The 20057-nt window shown below is 41.1% G+C and overlaps 2 protein-coding genes across 2 annotated transcripts in view; one reads left to right on the top strand and one right to left on the bottom strand.

Moving 5' to 3' along the window:
• The window catches only part of LOC111974655 (RIMS-binding protein 2-like), a 163944-nt gene extending 157977 nt beyond the window's left edge, over positions 1–5967 (bottom strand). Inside the window, 9 exon segments of the mRNA XM_070447014.1 lie at positions 499–609; positions 702–839; positions 2064–2137; positions 3204–3312; positions 3613–3686; positions 3866–3940; positions 5059–5158; positions 5274–5348; positions 5582–5967. Of these exon segments, the coding sequence (XP_070303115.1) occupies positions 499–609; positions 702–839; positions 2064–2137; positions 3204–3312; positions 3613–3686; positions 3866–3940; positions 5059–5158; positions 5274–5348; positions 5582–5611 (786 nt within the window). The 5' untranslated portion in view covers positions 5612–5967.
• Positions 5968–7385: 1418 nt separating this feature from the next.
• LOC111974910 (adhesion G-protein coupled receptor D1-like) overlaps positions 7386–20057 on the top strand; it is a 76038-nt gene continuing 63366 nt past the window's right edge. The window contains exons 1-13 of the mRNA XM_024002981.1: positions 7386–7787; positions 7873–7915; positions 9635–9751; positions 10492–10590; positions 11217–11339; positions 11568–11744; positions 13406–13663; positions 14825–14892; positions 15436–15591; positions 15721–15777; positions 16392–16521; positions 16975–17082; positions 18578–18653. Of these exons, the coding sequence (XP_023858749.1) occupies positions 7734–7787; positions 7873–7915; positions 9635–9751; positions 10492–10590; positions 11217–11339; positions 11568–11744; positions 13406–13663; positions 14825–14892; positions 15436–15591; positions 15721–15777; positions 16392–16521; positions 16975–17082; positions 18578–18653 (1466 nt within the window). The 5' untranslated portion in view covers positions 7386–7733. The remainder of the gene's footprint in view (positions 7788–7872; positions 7916–9634; positions 9752–10491; positions 10591–11216; positions 11340–11567; positions 11745–13405; positions 13664–14824; positions 14893–15435; positions 15592–15720; positions 15778–16391; positions 16522–16974; positions 17083–18577; positions 18654–20057) is intronic.

Genomic DNA, 20057 nt, shown 5'->3' with positions numbered 1-20057 from the left:
ATGTTGATCATGATAAAATGCACAGTAGTAATTACCCCAGACAGAGAGCAGGACAGGACTCATACAGGGGATTTGGTTAGTCCAACAGACAGGCCAACAATTAGTGCAATGACAGCAAGCAGGATCAATAGAGCAAAGGCAAGGAGGATGAGTTTCTGCCAAGAACAGAAACAAAGTGGTTAGGTTAATAATGCGTGACCCAAAACACACTACAGTGATTTTAGTGAAAACATTAGTCAGGTAACGGACAATGTAAATGACTGCCCATTAGCGATAGTGAGGCATTTTGACATTCAATTTAGACATTAGATATGGCATTTAAACATTCTGTCTGGCATTTAGAATGGTATCAGTATATGATACTGAAATAATATTATTCTTACGACCAAAACATTCAGAGCTGTTGCAGTAGTTAAAAGAGTCGAACTTGAGCAGTATTATCCAGTATTATTAGCAGATGCACCATGTGACCTTTCGTTTGGGGAAGAGGAGACTTACCCTCCGGGATTTTTTCTGGTATCTCACAGCTTTTTTGGTCTCCTCTTTGGCACGGCCTATGTATTCAGCTGCATTGGAGACGTTGTTCTCTATGTTGTTGATCATATCCCCCTTTTAAACACCACCACATGAGTTCCATATAGTTTGACTAAAAACAGAACTAATAATATTCAAGACAGCATTACAGTACTGCACTACAGTACCTGATTCTCCACCAGCATGGCCATGTCCATAAACATGGCATGGAGCTCCTTGATGCTGGACTCCAGGCGGATYATATCCTGGTGCCGTGACACAATCTCATTCAAGGCCTGCCGCGTGATCTGAGAGTCAGAGATGATCTGAGAGAGGAAGTGGACGACAGGAAGACAGCCAGTAAGACAGTCTATTTAATTCAAATACATACAGTACCAGTCAAAAGTTTGGACACACCTACTCATTCAAGGGTTTTTCTTTATTTTTACTATTTTCTACATTGTAGAATAATAATCAAAACTATGAAATAACATATGGAATCATGTAGTCACCAAAAAAGTGTTAAACAAATCAAAATATATTTTATATTTGAGATTCTTCAAAGTAGCCACCCTTTGCCTTGATTCGCAACAAAGCCTCCTTCATTCATGCTGCCAAACATACCCTCGTAAAACTGACTATCCTACTGATCCTTGACTTCAGCGATGTCATTTACAAAATAGCCCCCAACACTCTACTGAGCAAACTGGATGTAGTCTATCACAGTGCCATCCGCTTTGTCACCAAAGCCCCATATACTACCCACCCCTGCGACCTGTATGCTCTCGTTGGCTGGCCCTCACTACATATTCGTCGCCAAACTCACTGGCTCCAGGTCATCTATAAGTCTTTGCTAGGTAAAGCCCCGCCTTATCTCAGCTCACTGGTCACCACAGCAACACCCACATAGCACGCGCTTCAGCAGGTATATTTCACTGGTCARCCCCAAAGCCAATTCCTCCTTTGGTCYTCTTTCCTTCCAGTTATCTGCTGCCAATGACTGGAACGAATTTCAAAAATCTCGGAAGCTGGAGTCTTATATCTCCCTCTCTAACTTTAACCATCAGCTGTCAGAGCAGCTTACCGATCACTGTACCTGCACACAGCCAATCTGTAAATAGCACACCCAACTACCTCATCCCCATATTATTACTTACCCTCTTGCTCTTTTGCACCCCAGTATCTCTACTTGCACATCATCATCTGCACATCTATCACTCCAGTGTTAATGCTAAATTGTAATTATTTCACCTCTATGACCTATTCATTACCTTATCTCTCTACTCTTTTACATTTGCACACACTGTACATATATATATTTTTTAAATATATTGTGTTATTGACTGTACGTTTGTTTATGTGTAACTCTGTGTTGTTGTTTTTGTCGCACTGCTTTGCTTTATCTTGGCCAGGTCGCAGTTGTAAATGAGAACTTGTTCTCAACTGGCCTACCTGGTTAAATAAAAGTGAAATAAAATCAAATAAAAATGACAGCTTTGCACACTCTTGGCATTCTCTCAACCAGCTTCACTATTATTATGATAACTTACATCAGATGTGAAAATGGATGGGTTGCCACTCTCCAGCATGTCCTCCAGTTCCTCATTGCTAGTCACTCTCCCAGCTAGAACCAGGAAAGAAAATACTTTTACCAAACAGGTGCTAAAACAAATAAATGTGTTCTCTCTCCTCCACTCCGTGGGGAGAATAGTCTCTGTAGTCACAACCACAGTGTTATGATCTAGGCTATTCCTTAGAGAGACTCAACTCTCACTGCCTAACATGATCAAACCCACTGTAACTTACAAACCTGGGATCATGTACATAAGCCCTTCCACCCCAGTGAATGTATATAACCTATGATTACCCATGATTTACAGTGGCAGGTAGCCTAGTGGTTAGAGCATTGAACTAGTAACCGAAAGGTTGCAAGATTGAATCCCCGAGCTGTCGTTCTGCCTCTGAACAAGGCAGTTAACCCACTGTCCCTAGGCTGTCATTGAAAATAAGGATTTGTTCTTAACTCACTTGCCTAGTTAAATAAAGGTAAAATAAAAATGACTATACAGCACAGCCATGAGCCCACAACTGGTCATGTGACCAGCTCTTATAAAGACAGTTGTAAAGGAGTGTTGCAGGCTTCTGAGCCCTCTGTTTCCTTGGCAACACTAACACAGGTAGGCACAGAGAGGTGTATGTGTCCTGTGTAAGACTCTTCTCTTCCTTCTGGAGTGTGCTGTAGTAGAGAGCCTCATTAAGACTATCCTAAGGGACTGGAGAGGCTACGGCTATTTCTGTCATCATCAATTATTCTCATTCTAAACAAATACTCTATACGAACAATATATGGGTCTCTGCCATATGGTTTTGTTATAGCAAGTCTCTTTGGTATCTCAAGTCAAACACTTGACTGTCTTCCTGTATTTTCCGTAGCCGTAGTGTAATAGGTCTACTGGCCACATTGTCCATGCCATGACAATAGATAATAACATACAGTGCCAGGTCAAGAAGCCGGAAAACAACCTGACTTATCCACAATGAAAATAGGCAATAATGAGGATATTTTTGGGGGGTAATTGTGAGCAGTGTAGCCTATGTGTTATCATGGTGGGAGAGAAAAGCTCCTAGGTGTGGTCGGACTCCTTTCCATTTTCCTGTCTGCTCTGCTGCTGGCCCAATTTGTCACTCACTTATCTCCAGCTGTCTCTGGATCCTTCCTTTGCTTCTCTCCCTAAACGACACTTGAGTCTTGTTGTACTGACTCATGACTTCCACAAACTTCCTGGAGAGCACCGTGTGCTGTGGGGTTAGAGAAAACATAAGCTGAGGAGAGATGAATGAGAGTTCCAACCACTGGAGTACAGTACAAAAGTCAAGTGGATAAAGACTCAGTAAACTTTTGAAAGGTTAAGATGTCAAACAGCTGCATCAAAACATAGCAGCAAACATCACAACAAAACATGGTCAACTTTGTATACAGGCTTCTAAGTTAGACTCCGAGTATCTCTTGTCAAGCTCTGTTCTTAACCACAACCTGTAAGAACATGTCAGCAGTCGCAAACATGTGAGGAATGAGTCCCAGGAAGGCTGTTTCCTGACCTGGGTTTTCTGAATGCGGAAATCAACCGAGGCCCTGTTAGAAACATCATCCTTGGGCAGGCTCTGCTCCATAGCTACAGAGAACAGAAAGAACAGTGATTACAGTAGCTATAACATCACCTCCGATAAATTCCCCACATCTACCTCTCTACATCTAGCAGTATTTGGGATGAGGCATTTAATCCAGTCATATCAATGACAACAACAACAACAACAAAAAATTATGTAATGTACGTCGTGGTGTTAAACTTACATTTAAGCTTAACTCGCACAGAGTTGGCATCGCTTTTGATCTCATTGGTCAACCGGTCAAGTTCATCTTTCATCTCTTCAGGAAATAACAGTGACAAAAAATAAATGTATTATTGCAAATTTCCCCAACACTTGGACAAATATTAGCATTAATCATATCACTTGGCAACTCTTCTATAACAATAAACTATTCTTCATATTTATTCAGGTAAGAAACCCTACACCTACCTTTGTCCGTAGTAACCATTAGACACCTTATCACTGGATTTGTGGGCCAACAAGTATTTGCACCAAACTCTTGGGCCATTCCCAGTTAGTATTATTTTATAGCAGATGGTTGATACTGTGTTACTCTGCTGGTAATACTTGATGCTGCTCTGTGGCATTATAGAGTCAACTGAGGGCCTTTGTCCATGCAGGTCTTGATTAGCTCCTTGTGCCTATTCAGTCTCCACAGTGGATCAACTCTGAACAAGCACAGCTGCAGCAACACAGCGTCAGTGTAAGAAGCATACCCACATGCACTCGCACACACACACACACTCTCTTTTCACGCTTCCAAATTCTATTTTGTATAAAACCGGTTGTTCGGCATAGGCGCTGAAGTTAAGGTGGTCACTGTACGCCACATACATACAGGCTACCTACCAATGCACATACATACAGGCTACCTACCAATGCACATACATACAGGCTACCTACCAATGCACATACATACAGGCTACCTACCCAATGCACATACATACAGGCTACCTACCAATGCACATACATACAGGCTACCTACCAATGCACATACATACAGGCTACCTACCAATGCATAGCCTCCCAGCGGTAGACGACCTATCCCCCAGTAAAATGACCATTCTAGAAGGTTTAGTCAGAGCCCACCCCAGGGCCATGACATGGTTTCCTACACAGGTTTCCGGACACCCAGCCATCTATTTGTATTGTGTTGTGTGTTGTTTGTGACGCTGGACAATGATGTTAGAGGAAGTAAGAGCTTTTGTTATATTCTTGTTATTACAACTTCAGAAGTCACAACGCAAATACCAAGCCTATATTTAGTCATGCAAAAGTTTTGAATTCAAGACTTGAAATTGCATATTTTTGTAGTGGAGGTATAGTCACCAGTATGGCTAATGTTATTACACTATCTTTATGACAGAGGGTTCTGATTGATGGGCATCAACTTACTCTCATCTGTATTGGGTGCAGACAGGATCATGCTGTGGTTCTTCCTCACCTCCTCCACTTCAGAAGATATCTTATCAATGAGCCCCCTAACCTCTTCCACCTGAGTCACGCACATACAGTATTTTCAATATTATTTCAATACGCAGACACTTACAGTACTTTACAGTAACCATCTGGCTTATCTGAAAACAAACAGTAGTGACTGAACCACGTACCCTTCTGAAAAACCCTTCCATAAATCCATCACTGTCAACTGTGACTCTGACATCCTCCTCTGCTTGTGTCCTGCTCTGTCAAGACAAACAGACAGTCATTTATTAGAGAGTAAAATCTGAGGCTCAAGTACTGCGTGAATAACAGGCCTACATTTAACATATTATTATCATGACAACAAAATGCTATAGACCAGAGCTGCATTCCTTAGGTCCTAGGAAATAGCTACTAAAGAATAGAATAATCTATTCAGCCTGCAGCCATGGATTTATGACTGGTGAGATGAGTAACATCATAGTAGGCTACTTACTTCGGTTAATTCACCCAACCGGTCCTTCATCACGTTTGATGCGTTTTTGACTGGCTAATAATAAATTAAACAACAACTTCTCAACTCCATTGCAACTAGCTCGAGTAGCTAAATTAGCTCTACAAGTGTCTAGCTAACTTTTTCTAGCTAGTAGCTACGTTAACTAGATAACTGTTATACTGAGTTTTTTGACAATCAACATCAATTTCTATAGTCATGCAATAGGTGTGAGATGTTTTCTCTTTCAATCATTAATATTAGCTAGGAAAGCGTTGTCCAACTCCTTAAAATGTGGTATCAACCAAAATGCACCGTTAGTCTGCTAGCTATCTGGTTGTGGCAGACAACATACTTCACATCACCTTCTAACGTTACGTCTATCTACGAGCTTGTTGGGAAATGGGATACGCCTCTCGGCTCTCCTCGGCGGGAGGAAGCTCGTAGCCCCGCACCTAGCACTACTCCTGTGACCGCAGTTGTTGTTCAGGATATTAACCACACAACGGCGCTGTTGACCATACAGCCTTCCGTGCGCTTGTGAGTGGCTGCATAATCTCCTCTCGAGGTGTCCTTTCCCCCCATGATTCACGTGGAAGCAGGTCATCAAAGGCACTTCCATCTTCACTCTCTGAATGGCACACATATACAATCCATGTCGCAATTATCTCAAGGCTTAAAAATCCTTCTTTAACCTGTCTCCCCTTCATCTACACTGATCGAAGTGGATTTAGCAAGTGACATCAATAAGGGATCAAAGCATTCACCTGGTCAGTCTATGTCATGGAAAGAGCAGGTGTTCATAATGTTTCGTGCATTCAGTGTATATTGCAATAAAAAATTACTTTTTTTAAACAAAAATATATGAAATCTTCAAAATGACAATGTTGGTGTGTCCTTCAGTTTTGACGTGTCAGAACAAAACGGAGCCTTGATGCTGATGGAGGGCGGTGGATGCTGATTTCTGACTGTTTTGCCAAAAGAGAGATTTGCATTTTAGCCTTTTTATTTGGACAGTCAACTTTATGAAGGGGATATAAAAGTCACATATTAAGGTGCACTGATGTAAGCGGATATGAAGCCCGATTGAATTCGTTAGATATGCCTAAATTTGATTTAGTTAATTGAAAGTCGATATAGGCTACTCAGGAATAGGCCCCTACCTACTCATAGGCCGACATACCTGAACTAAAACACATGGCTGCAGGCTGCTTCCTTACATCTCATTCTCAACGTGACTTCCACTCCTGTTTCATGTTCTTCATATGTAGGCCGGCTACTGTAAACTAATGGGCTGGCCATATACATTGAATTACTAGTACTAAAACCTAGAAACCTAGCCTGAAAATAAACTGTTCTGTGGAAATTGGAAGCCTAGAGATTTTGGAATGACCCTTTGAGCGGGGTATGGTACTAAGTTCCAGGCGCACCGGTTTGTGTCAAGAACTGCAACGCTGCTGGGTTTTTCACACTCAACAATTTCCCGTGTGTATCAAGAATGGTCGGCCACCCAAAGGACATCCAGCCAATTTGACACAACCGTGGGAAGCATTGGAGTCAACATGGGCCAGTGTCCCCGTGGAACGCTTTCGACACCTTTTAGAGTCCATGCCCGACGAATTGAGCCTGTTCTGAGGGCAAAAGGGGTCATAATCACCAAATACGCACTTGATATACGTTATTTACGCAGGCCCCACCTTGAGTTCCGATGCTCCAAAAATGACATCACGTTTTGTATTACCACGTCCAATCGAACAGCCCGGAGAATTCCTCCACTCAGTGCAATCCTAGGACAGACAGACAGAGCAGACCACATCAAGCAGGAAAGAGCAAAACCCGTCGCTGAAATCGTTCAATATTTCTTATTCTGTAGTGAGAGACGAGGATTACCAATTTTGGGGAAAGTTCTGAATGGATACGCACATTTGCAGTATATTATGATGTGCCAATTGCACTGCTACATTTTAATGCAGTTTTACAAAATGTCAGGGAATTAAGTTTTGGGTGACAATTGTTTTTATTGGAGACATGGACTAATACGCAGAGAAGAATGATTTTTTTCAGTGTCTTGGAGTGAACGTGCATTGGGGATTTAAACTAAATTAACCCGTATTTTTGTAGTAATCAATTTGTAGTTTTAATCAAGTGCCAAGTCATGGAACTATTATTCGAAATTCTGTTTGTACCTGCTTTTGTCACATTGATTCAGGTAATTTCAGCAGTTATTTTTATATGACCTTCACCATTAGGCTACTGCAACGTTGCAATGTTGAGATTATTTGATTTCTTTACAGGTTAATGGCGAAGTAGTAAAGCCAAAGCCATCCAAGCATCCAGGTAAATCTAATTATACTTCATTTTGAATATGGATTCCTTTTCCTTGAATTCTTGAGATTTTCTATGTTGTGTCTGAAATTAGCCTACTGTTTATAATGAATATTATTGGTAAATTATGGAGAAAAATATATATACAATACCAGTCAAAAGTTTGGACACACTTACTCATTACAGGGGTTTTTCTTTATGTGGACTATTTTCTACATTGTAGAATAATAGTGAAGACATCAAAACTATGAAATAACACATATGGAATCAGGTAGTAACCCAAAAGGTTTTAAACAAATCAAAATAGATTTTAGATTCTTCAAATCGCAAACCAGATGTGATGCTGTATCGCTGCAGAATGCTGTGGTAGCCATGCAGGTTAAGTGTGCCTTGAATTCTAAATAAATCACAGACAGTGTCACCAGCAATGCACCCCCACACCTCCTCCTCCATGCTTCATCGTGGGAACCACACATGCGGAGATCATCCGTTCACCTCCTTTGCGTCTTACAAAGACACGGCGGTTGGAACAAAATATCTCAAATTTAGACTCATCAGACCAAAAGACAGATTTCCACCAGTCTAATGTCCTTAGCTAGTGTTTCTTAGCCCAATCAAGTCTCTTATTATTATTGGTGTCCTTAAGTAGTGATTTCTTTGCAGAAATTCAACCGTGAAGGGCTGGCTTCACGCAGTCTCCTCTGAACAGTTGATGTTGAGATGTGTCTGTTACTAGAACTCTGTGAGGTGCAGTTAACTCTAATGAACTTATCCTCTGCAGCAGAGGTAACTCTGGGTTTTCCTTTCCTGTGGTGGTCCTCATGAGAGCCAGTTTTATCATAGTGCTTGATGGTTTTTGCGATTGCACTTGAAGAAACTTTCAAAGTTCTTGAAATGTTCCGTATTGACTGAGCTTCATGTCTTAAAATAATGATGGACTGTCATTTCTCTTTCCTTATTTGAGCTGATCTTGCCATCATGTGGACTTGGTCTTTTACCAAATAGGGCTATCTCCTTATACCACCCCTACCTTAAATGCGGAGACACATTTCAGTTGAAGGCATTCAGTTGTACAACTGACTAGGTATCCCCCTTTCCCCTTTCCTTGTCACAACACAACTGATTGGCTCAAACGCATTAAGAAAGAAAGAAATTCCACAAATTAACTTTTAACAAGGAACACCTGTTAATTGAAATGAATTGCAGGTGACTACCTCATGAAGCTGGTTGAGAGAATGTCAAGAGTGTACAAAGCTGGCATTAAGGCAAAGGGTGGCTACTTTGAAGAATCTCAAATATAAAATATATTTTGATTTGTTTAACACTCTTTTGGTTAATACACGATTCCATATGTGTTATTTCATATTTTTGATGTCTTCACTATTATTCTAAAATGCAGAAAAGAGTAAAAAATAAAGAAAACCCCTGAATGAGTAGGTGTGTCCAAACTTTTGACTGGTACTGTATAATGGGATGATGAATTATAGTTTGTGACTGACCATAAGTGTAATACTCAGTAATAGTGTTTTATTAAGCAATGTAAACGGTGTTTATTGAATGAGATACCCAAACATCAACAAATTAGCTGTATTGTTTAGAATTGTCAATAATTGTAATCCTAAAATACACACGGAGGAATGCCAGGAAAATAACCCATTGAAATAGCATGATTGAGTGTGATTAGAGAAAGGTCCCATCCGGGGCTTTGTTTACACATAACTTTCTGTCCAGGCCTCCAGGTGTTAGGCACAGCCTCACACTATTGGCCACTGGATAAGGTGGACGGGATCCATGGATTGTGGGACCAGATTGGAAACAGACCAGGTCATGTTAATGGAAGTAATATAAGTATGTGCATTGACCTATATTCTTAGGAATAGAATACCCAGTCTTTTCCATTCTCTGTCCGCATGGTCTATAGCTCAATTCACCTTTTGTCTGTCTTACACAAAAATTTGCTATAATAACTTTCAAAGTAGAGAGTCAAAATGAAATGTCTAAAGGCTACTTGCTAATGTACATCAAAGCACTGTTTCAATAAACAAAATGGGATAAGAAGTTATCCTTCATCCCCTGGTACATTTTATGCAGACTTTCCAGATTAATGCTAAGACTATTGTTTGCAAAACTGATTTCCAAATACCATACTGTATTATTTCAACTATGGAAGCAGCAAGAGCTTTCCCAAATGCTTCCACAGTTGTATATATTGATAATTTGAATAAGCTTAAGGTTGTTTGAAACATCAAAGTGATTCGGAATGGAATACCTTGGGACTCACAATCGATTATATCAGTTGTGAGGGATGAGATCAAGACTTGAGAACGGCATTTCAAATATTTCCTTACAAAATGTACTTTGATCCTAAAGGGATATTAGTGATCTGTTCCTGCTTGAGCACTGTGTACTGAGCCCAGCATCACACTTAATCTCAACCCTGCTCACGCACCACATCCCTCACGATGCCTAGTGTCTGTGCTTGTCTCTCACTGTTCTGTAGTGTTGTCTGGCTGTTTTGTGTTATTTGTGTGTGTATATGTAAATCACCTGTTTCTCCTTTGTCTGTTTGTTTTCTATGTTTCACCTAGCTCTTCAAATCCACAAGCACACTGTGCTCCCTTCCTCCCATAACTCTTCCTCTGTGTATACCAATGACTCTGCCTACACTAATGTTTCTGCAACAGTAGGTGAGGAACATCACTGCTCACCGAAATTAATTTGTGTGTATAGTCAGTCTCCCTGCTCTGTTGGTGTTACTGAGGTGCTATCTGTCATGTTAAGGCTATTCAGTCTCCATCGTCTTTTGCATGGGGTACCAGCTCAGCCAGTAGTTGACATGAGTGTGTCACACACACTGAAACCTGAGGATGTTGGATTTGTCTGTGTGTGTGAGACGGTGTGTGTAGTCAGGGAGAGACAATTGTTTTCTTCACTGGAAAAAGAGCCGAGACTTCAGTGTGTAAATCGGGATTATACAAGCTTGGAGACTAGAGGTATAGAGATCTGTATCTATAGTGCTGTAAAGTGGAGCTTTGCTTTTTAACCTCAACGTGGTGGGCCTATTTAGTTTTGTCTGCTTACATGATTTAAAGGGGGAGAACAACAAAGGGAAACACTTTGGTCATAGCTGACTACCATGGTAGGTCATTATGCAGTGGGGAACATTCCATATTTGGTGCAGTACAGAGAATTTGTTCATAAATCTATGACAACTGCTTGCCTATTAGTTTGCCTGTGAAAAGCCTAGTTCAGAGGAAAAACTGCCTCATTTTCTCATCAGGCAAAATAATGTTGTTATTTCATCCTCCTGTAGACATAGTTGAAGGGATGGTCAACAAGGGGATCTATCTGAATGGAGATAATGGAGGCACATTTCTCCACTTTGGGAACTACCAGAACTCCTGCATTAGTGACCCCACTCTGTGTGGCCCTGAGGGTGAGTTCTGCCTGTCTCGATCTCTTCTCACCGACATTCTACAGCTACACAGTACTGACAATGTATAAGAATTGAAGTGAATTAAAGTGATTATCTAATGGGGTAACTACACAATCTTGTTTATGGCGTTGAATGTAGATCTAAATGTATTACAATTAGCATAATTTTGTGTTCTGAAACAATTTTCCCTATTTTTGAATCTGATAAATCTATGTTCATGTTTTTCAGGGATTACATTTTCCTTCTTTTGGAAGAACCAGGAGGCAGAGTCCCGTTTTGCAATAGTCTCTGGAGGCAAAGTAATCTCCAATGGCTTCTCTGTCTATGCCAATGCCTACATTGGATACGTAGAGTTCTACACACGAGGAAACTTCAAGAGGTGGAGGGCTAACATCAATATACTAGGTATTTTTTTCCTAAAGATTCAAAATAATTATTTAAAAMAATGTTATAAAGCGGTCTTTAGATGTAGATGGTGGGATAAAAAATATTCTTATATTAATACATGAGGAATGTATTGTGGTTTTCAATAATTTTAGATTTTTTGCCTTGAATATGGTTGATTGTAAGCAGATGGAGCTACAATCATCAGCAGACTATACTGTTGGTCCCAGAATTATTTTATGGATTCAATGATGGATTAAATGTATTCTTTATCTCAAACTATAAATGTGTCACATTTTACTGGCAAGCCTGTTTCCAGGCTTGCCGTGACTATAGTAAATACTGAACCACATGCTAAATAGTGCATACGTATGTAACCTTTCATAGTATGTATGAAAGTCATATCCTTAAAAATGTAATATATTTCAAACTTGAAGGCGCAAGTGGACTCTAAATGAAGTAATTTAAATAACATAAATATTCTACTATAGCAAAACTATTTATCCATCCCCTACAATTTCAAACCTGGTCTGCTATTTCTGGAGGAAAACACATCATGTCGCTCTCTGCACTGCAGGTTCTTTGAATAAGAAAGGAACATTTCCCAGCCATTTTTTATTAGAGGAGAAAAATTCTCAAATTCTCAAATGTCTTCCGTCATCTTGTTTATATTACAGGACTTCATGTGTACTTTTGATTTATTTGATTATTAGTTACAGAAGATCAAACATCATCTGGCTCTTATAATGTGCCATGACGATATGTCACCATTTTACCATGCGGTTGTTTAGCTTTTGATTCATAACAGAGGTAAAGCCTTAGATCTATGACTCAACCAGCTGTTATGAGACCTCTTCCAGTACCAGGAGACAGGACTGGTTTGGTAGACCTTGTCACAATGTGTTCGAGCCTAACCTGTGTTCAACAGAAACATCTCCATCTAAAATATAGAGAGAGACCAAAAGGAAAGAGAGATTGAACAAGTGAATGGGGAACTTCTTGGTGGGACATATGGTTTGTGTTTAAACCAATCCCAATGGGATAGCTGGGTGTTGGCACTCTGAGCTAACCTCCACTGGTGGAACTGTTCACAGTGAATATATTTTGGGATTCTCTTTATTGTCCGTTTACCTTTAGAAGTACTGGATATGTTATTTCCTCTTTGGAGGAGTCTATTGAAACAATTTGGAGGGATAGAATGGAGGTGCTGACTGAATGGCTGCACTCTTAGAAAACAGGGTTACAAATAGGTTCTTCATCTGTCCCCATAGAAGAACCCTTTTTGGCTCCAGGTAGCACTCTTTTGGGATCCATGTAGAACCCTCTGTGTAAATGGTTCTACATGGAACTCAAACGGGTTCTACCTAGAACTAAAAAGGGGCCTTCAAGGGGTTTTCCTATGGGGACAGCCGAAGAACCCTTTTTAGGTTCTAGATAGCACCTTTTTTTCTAAGAGTGTGTAGTGGAACATGTGGACATTTTGGGTGGATATTAGTGGAAAAATACAGTTGTCTGACCTACTGTAGGCTATAATACCCACATACAAGAGTAGAACAAATATTAGGTGAACTTTGCTTCATTTCATGCAAAACGTAAATTCTCTAAGCCCAATAAGCCCTTTACTTTCCTGAGATGGAGGGTGGTCATGATTATGATTTCTCCACTTCTCTCTTCCCTTTCAGGGCCCTTCTGGACCCACATTCTGTTCACCTGGACCCTGAAGGATGGTCTCAACATCTACATCAATGGGACATTCAACACCAGTGACCCCACTGGCAACGTGTCTATGAACTATGGAGACCCTTACCCTGACCTGGTCATTGGGACAGGAAATGACCAGTCCTATGGACACCATTTGACAGGAGCCTTTGATGAGTTTATCATCTGGGAGAGGGCTCTGTCACCAGAGGAGATCCTTATGTACTACAAGGCTGCCATAGGTAAGATCACATGTCACTGTCAGTCTGAATTTGTTCCACTCTTTTTTTCCGTGATGTGAAATGTTCGCTATGTTAACAATTTCCCCTGGACGGATGTGAGGAGAAAGAGGTTCAAAAGCAATTTCCATCTTGGTCATTTCCATAGACATTCCATCCACAGTACTGCCGCATGGAAGACACGACAACATATTAAACTGTACAAATCCTCCCCATCTTAAAATCATCTCACATACGTCTACCATAAAATTGTTTCACAATCTTCCACCTTATAAGGGTCTCACATATTTTTACCATATATAAGCATTTCATCTGATAAGGGCCCTGTACTGTTACTAAGTGTCCAGTGGGGATATAGGCCKAACACGTTGGTTTTAGATTAGGGGACTAAACTGCTGTAAAAATATAAATAATACATTACCTTTTTCATTGCTGCTTTGATTCATCTTGGGTGGTTCTAAAAACTCAAAAGAAATGGACAATGACCTCTGTATAGTCCTAGAAGTGTTATTCGGATCATGGTGAACTATGTCTGCTGGTAAAAATTGATGAATCACTAGTCATGCTTATGGAAAATACTAATAATGTGGGTGTGGGCACCAATTCCCTGAGGCTTTGTCTAATAACTAGACCCATTGTGAAGGATTCAGGTGGTTATGTTGAAAGATTCAGGTGGTCTCAGTGCTGTTTTCCCCCCCAGACATAACAGACATAAACAACAAAGTTGTCATGGTAATAGAAGGCATTTTATAATTGTACACCTGTAGAGAATGAATGGGACTAAAGAAGAACTGACTGTTGGAAGGGATGGTCCTAATGTAAAACCATATATGGTCATTTAGTGTTGCTGAGTGCACCTAGTGATATTTACAGACAGCATGATTTCATGACTTCCTTCCAACATCTCTTTGGCTTGTACAGTACCTATATGATGTATTAGGTGGTTGATTATATAAAGAGCAGGTACAATCCCACAGCACTTCTTTCCATCATTCCCTGGCTGGGGGAGGTCCAACCATCATCAGACACGTAGCAAGGAATCATCAATCTTTGGGACCTGAACAAATCCAGCTCTTCTCTAAGCAATCCATTTGGCATGTAGATAGTGTTCCTATAGATGACAGGTGGAAGGGTCGAATGGGTCTCATATATTTCTCCAACTAGGTGATGCTTGGACTTATCCTACCACAGCAAGTGTTCCTAAAGAAGTCTCCTCTACGACACAAACACCGGTGAGTTCTCAACTTTGGAGATTTATACAGATAATACATTTGGTGCCCATCTTGACCTCTCACCATAGGAATGTGCATGTCTTGGATATTTGAAATGGTTTTCAGGGTTTACAACTAGAACAGACACACGGCAGCCTCACAGGAAATGAGGTAGAAGCCTGGTGGTTGAACTGCCACCAACACAAACAAACAATTCATTCCTTATGGAATTATTGTTTTCCTTTAAGACAGGAATTGCATGGAAAAAGGGATATTAAGAGCACATGTGAATGAACCTCTTCTGTTTATTAAACGACAGTTGTGGACGTAGAGTGGCGAAAGCAGAGACAGCTGTTCAAAACAGCACAAAATGGGTCCCTGTAGGGCATGAAGCTGGAAAATAAGCAGCACACTTTTACAGCAGACATTAGCCAGAAAGAGTTCTAACTGGATAGGGTAATGGTTAAGTAACGTGTCCTGTGTATATTGGTCCCATTCTGGTCTTGGGAGAGTAGCTTTAGGGAATAAAATCTGTTTTAATGCATGGTGCTTGTTTTCCCCTAGGGAAACACAGATGTGTCCTATTCTATCACCACCAGGCTGAGTGAGGAGATCCACAGCTCCCAGGACCCTCTGCCCATGCAAGGCTTCCTGGAGTTTCTGCCATTCAGCCTGCCCAACAAGACCATCCCCCACGACACTGCCAACAACTTCACACAGGTACAGGAACACAAGGATATATACATGCAAGTGCGCACGAAGGCACACACACGAACACACACACACCAAAGTAGGATGTAATAGTTTGTTTCAGATCACAGACATGATGTGTTGTTGTGTCCCGCCCAGGCTTTTCTGAAGAGTGTGGAGGAGGTGTTGTCTTCTGAAGTGGCCAGGGAAGATGAGGTAAGTACATTTCAAGTATTTAATGTCACGTGCATAAGTACAGTGAAATGCCTTTCTTGGAGCTCTAAACCCAACAATGTACTAATCAATATCAATGTAGTAGTAAAAATAACATAAGGTAGAACAAGAACACATTAGAAATAAAAAATATGAAATATATCGAGTTCATGATATCTCTGTGAAGTCACTGTGTGGGTTTACAGCAAACTAGCTATATGATAGTGAACTGTGAATATGATCACATTCATTCAGGCTCAAGTTCAGCGCCCTCACACGTGAGATCACAGGAATTCCTGAACAGAGAGACATTTCGAGCGAGTTTGTCGTTACAATGTTCTATACACACTGAACAGGCGTGCTTGTTTTCATATGAGCAAGCTGAACCAGACGTTCTTAGTGCATGACAACTTTGGACTTGGACGTGGAGAGCACCATCGAAAGGAAGTCAGATGGCATTTACAGTAATACAGTGAATATCGTCCCAGCTGATAAGACTCTTAACCCATGCTACTACTTGGTTTTATGGTCTATCAGTGACAGTTTACCAACTCTCAAAATACAGTAGATACAATAAGTTGCCAGTGTGTCTCTATAAGTGTGACCGTTTGGAGCAGGAGTCCACCCCAGTGGTCAGTGGGCTGATTGAGACAGTGGACAACGTGATGGTCCAGATGGTGTCCAGCCTGGATTCCAGCCCCAGCCCCCGATCTCTCATCTCACTGGGAGGAAAGTCCTTTGTAGCAGGTCAGTACCATGACGACGCAACTCTCTCCTGACTGTACTGTATGACCCACAGACTGTGGTATCTTACTGTAAAAAGAACAAGTTAGGGTTGAGAGTTACTGTACTAAGAAGGAAGTTCAAGTAGAGTTTTGAACTAACTGTCTCCATACGGTATGTTTCCCTCAGAAGATAGAGATCTGATCAAGCTTAGATAACCATGGTCCTTTCCATGCAACTCATTTCCCCCTGGTAGGGGTTAGTTTGGCATGATATTTTGTTTTCCTGTGGACAAGCCTGCGTCGTCTCTCTCCCAGGGGCTCAGTCAAATCTTTGATCCGCCCATGAATCATCACCACCAGCAGATAACACTGTGCTTTTGGCTCCCTGTCAGAACCCCTCCAGGCCTGGTGTTGGAGTTAGTTAACCACTCACAGTGCTCCCTCTCTCTCTGTTTCCAACCCCCGACCCCAATAGATTACTCTCTGATGAAGATTCCACAGAACTACAATCTTCCTCATTACCGCTTCCCCATGCAAGGAAAGAACTACATCTCAGTGCCCGGCGAGGCGTTCACCATGCAGTGTGAGTGTCCTACATCCCATTTCACTCTTGTTCTAAAAACATACAATACATTGAAATACTCACTCTCTCACAGCAATTCATATTTTGTGTGTGTATTACACTGCTCGAATGTAACATATGTTCATCTTTCTTTTGTGTCTGGCTCTTACTCCTCCTCAGCACATAGTTTCATTGGCTTGAATGTGAATAAATACTGTCCATTTTTTCTGTAAGGTCTTGCTATTGGGCAGAAGTTTATTATGATGATAGGTTTAAAGACCTTTAACATAGCAATGGTATTGTGTGAGAGAGCCACCGTGAAACTGCTTGTGAGACTTTAAAGTACAGGATTACAGCCACAGTACTGTATGTCTTCTATGCAGAGAGGCAATGTATCACTGACTATTTTAGACACACCGGAGACAGACAGAGAGGGATACTTTTCATCCACTTTACTCTCCATTCAAAAGAAACCCCTCCACTCACAGTGAACTAATTGATTTACTTAGCCCATTCTTAGCGGCGCTGTGAATGCTGGTTTGGCAGTAATTACGGCAGTATTAAAACTGTGTTTGTTGGACTTGTGTTAGGGTCAGATCCATTTGGCTCCACCTGGCCCCCAAACACCCTGCGTTGCTACACTAACTTTTAAATAAACCATTTTAATAATCTATTAAAACCTCATTATCAGAAATTGAATATAAATGTTACTGCTGGCAACTTACACTCCTAGATTGAGTTAATGTAGCGTTGTGTGTCCTGACACATGGCATACTGTATTAAAGGCACCAAGTGTCGCTTTTATAAGTCAATTAAGTGCAGAGAAAGTGTTACCGATTTTTAAAAATTCTCTTGGACTGAGATACTTCTAAGTATTCATAAAAAGATGCAGATTATGCCTTTTTCTATTATTTTCTTTCTTCCTTAGGAAAGCTTTATAGGCAAACTGGCCACCAACTGATCCCTACAAAGGTCTGGTAGGGGGCATTACAGTCATTACATTCAAAGTTCATTAGATTCAAAACCTTGACTTGTGATATGAATTCAGATTATTTCATACACAATGTAGTGTTTGTTTTCTTACTCATTGAGGTAGATTTTATTTCATGAAAACGGTACTTTGACCGTCAAGCGTTTCCGATCCCTCTCTAGTAGTTACCATGTTGTAGATTGCCTACGTGGTGGTGAGAGTGTATAAGAGTTGGGCACAGGCCTCCTGCTGTACTGTTTCAGTCATGGCACTGTGACTTGCATCATTTCCCAACACACACGTGGTCCGTGGTCCCCCTCCGTCTCACCCGTGTGTGAGCATACAGCTCTCCAATTAGTCAGGGAGTGCCAACTTGAGGCAGCGAGGCTGCTTAATTAAGTTCCCCTCACTGTGAGCATTTTAGCAATGCCTCATCACATTCTCAACCCTGCTATGAGTCTGTGTTTCACCTTTGACCACTCTTTCCCTCCCTCCCTCCCCCTTACCTCCTCCCTCCCTCCCTCTCCCTACCTTTTTCCACCTCAGCCCAAACCACAATCGTGGGTCTTTTCTACCACAACATGCACAACTACTACACAGGGATCAGCCCCCTCAGGACCAGGTAAGGGGGATGGGAAGACACATAAAGAGCCATGATCATACCNCACAGCAAGAACTGGCAAATCTGGTGCAGTCTATGAGGAGGAGATGCACTGCAGTACTTAATGCAGCTGGTGGCCACACCAGATACTGACTGTTACTTTTGATTTTGATCCCCCCCCCCCTTTGTTCAGGGACACATTATTCAATTTCTGTTAGTCACATGTCTGTGGAACTTCTTTAGTTTATGTCTCAGTTGTTGAATCTTGTTATGTTCATACAAATATTTACACGTTAAGTTTGCTGAAAATAAACGCAGTTGACAGTGAGAGGACGTTTTGTTTTTTGCTGAGTTTAGTAGCAACATTTCTAATTAGCTAAAATGATAACGTTGTCCGTGATGAGATTTGAACACGCAACCATTGGGTTGCTAGACGTTTGCGTTATATGCTACCCATCCACCCCGACCAGTCACCCTCCTTTCGTTTTTTGTCTTAAGTAACTTTCTGTTTTATGTAACCGTACCAAACACAGCATAGCATACTAATTTGAGTGTCAGATACATTAACTATGAGACCAAGCTGGAGGTGTGGACTCAAGTCACATGACTTGGACTCGGAGTCTGACTCCGAGTCACAAATTTGATGAATTGAGACTCGGCTTGATAGAAAATAAAATTACTTGAGACTTGACTTTGACTTGCAGCCTCAAGAGTTGAGGCTCAACTTTGACTTGAGACTGATGACGTGAAATTATTTAGACAGCTTTTGTAACATTTTGTCACTAATTTTGTGGCTATCCTTGGCTATTCTCCACGCAGCCAGAGACGGTATGGCACTTGCAAGAAAATAGATTGGCTAGTGAAACACACACTCGGCTCTCTGATTGGATCAGCAAGCGGTCAATCATTGCAGGTCAGGTGAGCAAGCCCAGTGAGAAGGTTTTGCGGGGGTCGCGAGTGTGAAACTGAATGGGAAAAATATTATTTTAATAGGCTACATATAGCCTACCATTTGTATTTTATCAGGGGTTGCTGCAGCACCGTTAGCACCTCTACTTCCCGTGGCTATGGAGGCTATATGCCGATGTGTGCTCATGATCTGAGGAGGGGGGAGGAATGGGGGATTTAATAATGTAATATTTTGTAGTTAAAATCCAAAAAGGCATTCTGATTGGGCACCTATATAGCCATACAATGTCATAAGGTACCGCCTTAATTACCTTGTTTAGGAAGCTCATGGATCACAGGGCAGGGTCAAATTGACAGTTTCTTTTCTCACAGAGGGAAAAAGGTTGTTCACTATTGCAGACAACTACAGCTAGCTTCATTAAGTTTTGGTAGTGGCACACTGAATAATTATAGCTAGTTTGCTAAGCTTTGGTCAGAATGGATATCTGAAAATGGCTGGGCACTGCCAAGAGCAAC

Source organism: Salvelinus sp. IW2-2015, linkage group LG15 (genome assembly GCF_002910315.2).
Source record: "Salvelinus sp. IW2-2015 linkage group LG15, ASM291031v2, whole genome shotgun sequence".
Classification (NCBI taxonomy): Eukaryota; Metazoa; Chordata; class Actinopteri; order Salmoniformes; family Salmonidae; genus Salvelinus; species Salvelinus sp. IW2-2015.
The sequence above is the reverse complement of the archived record's forward strand: the minus strand, read 5'-3'. Positions and strand labels throughout refer to the sequence as shown.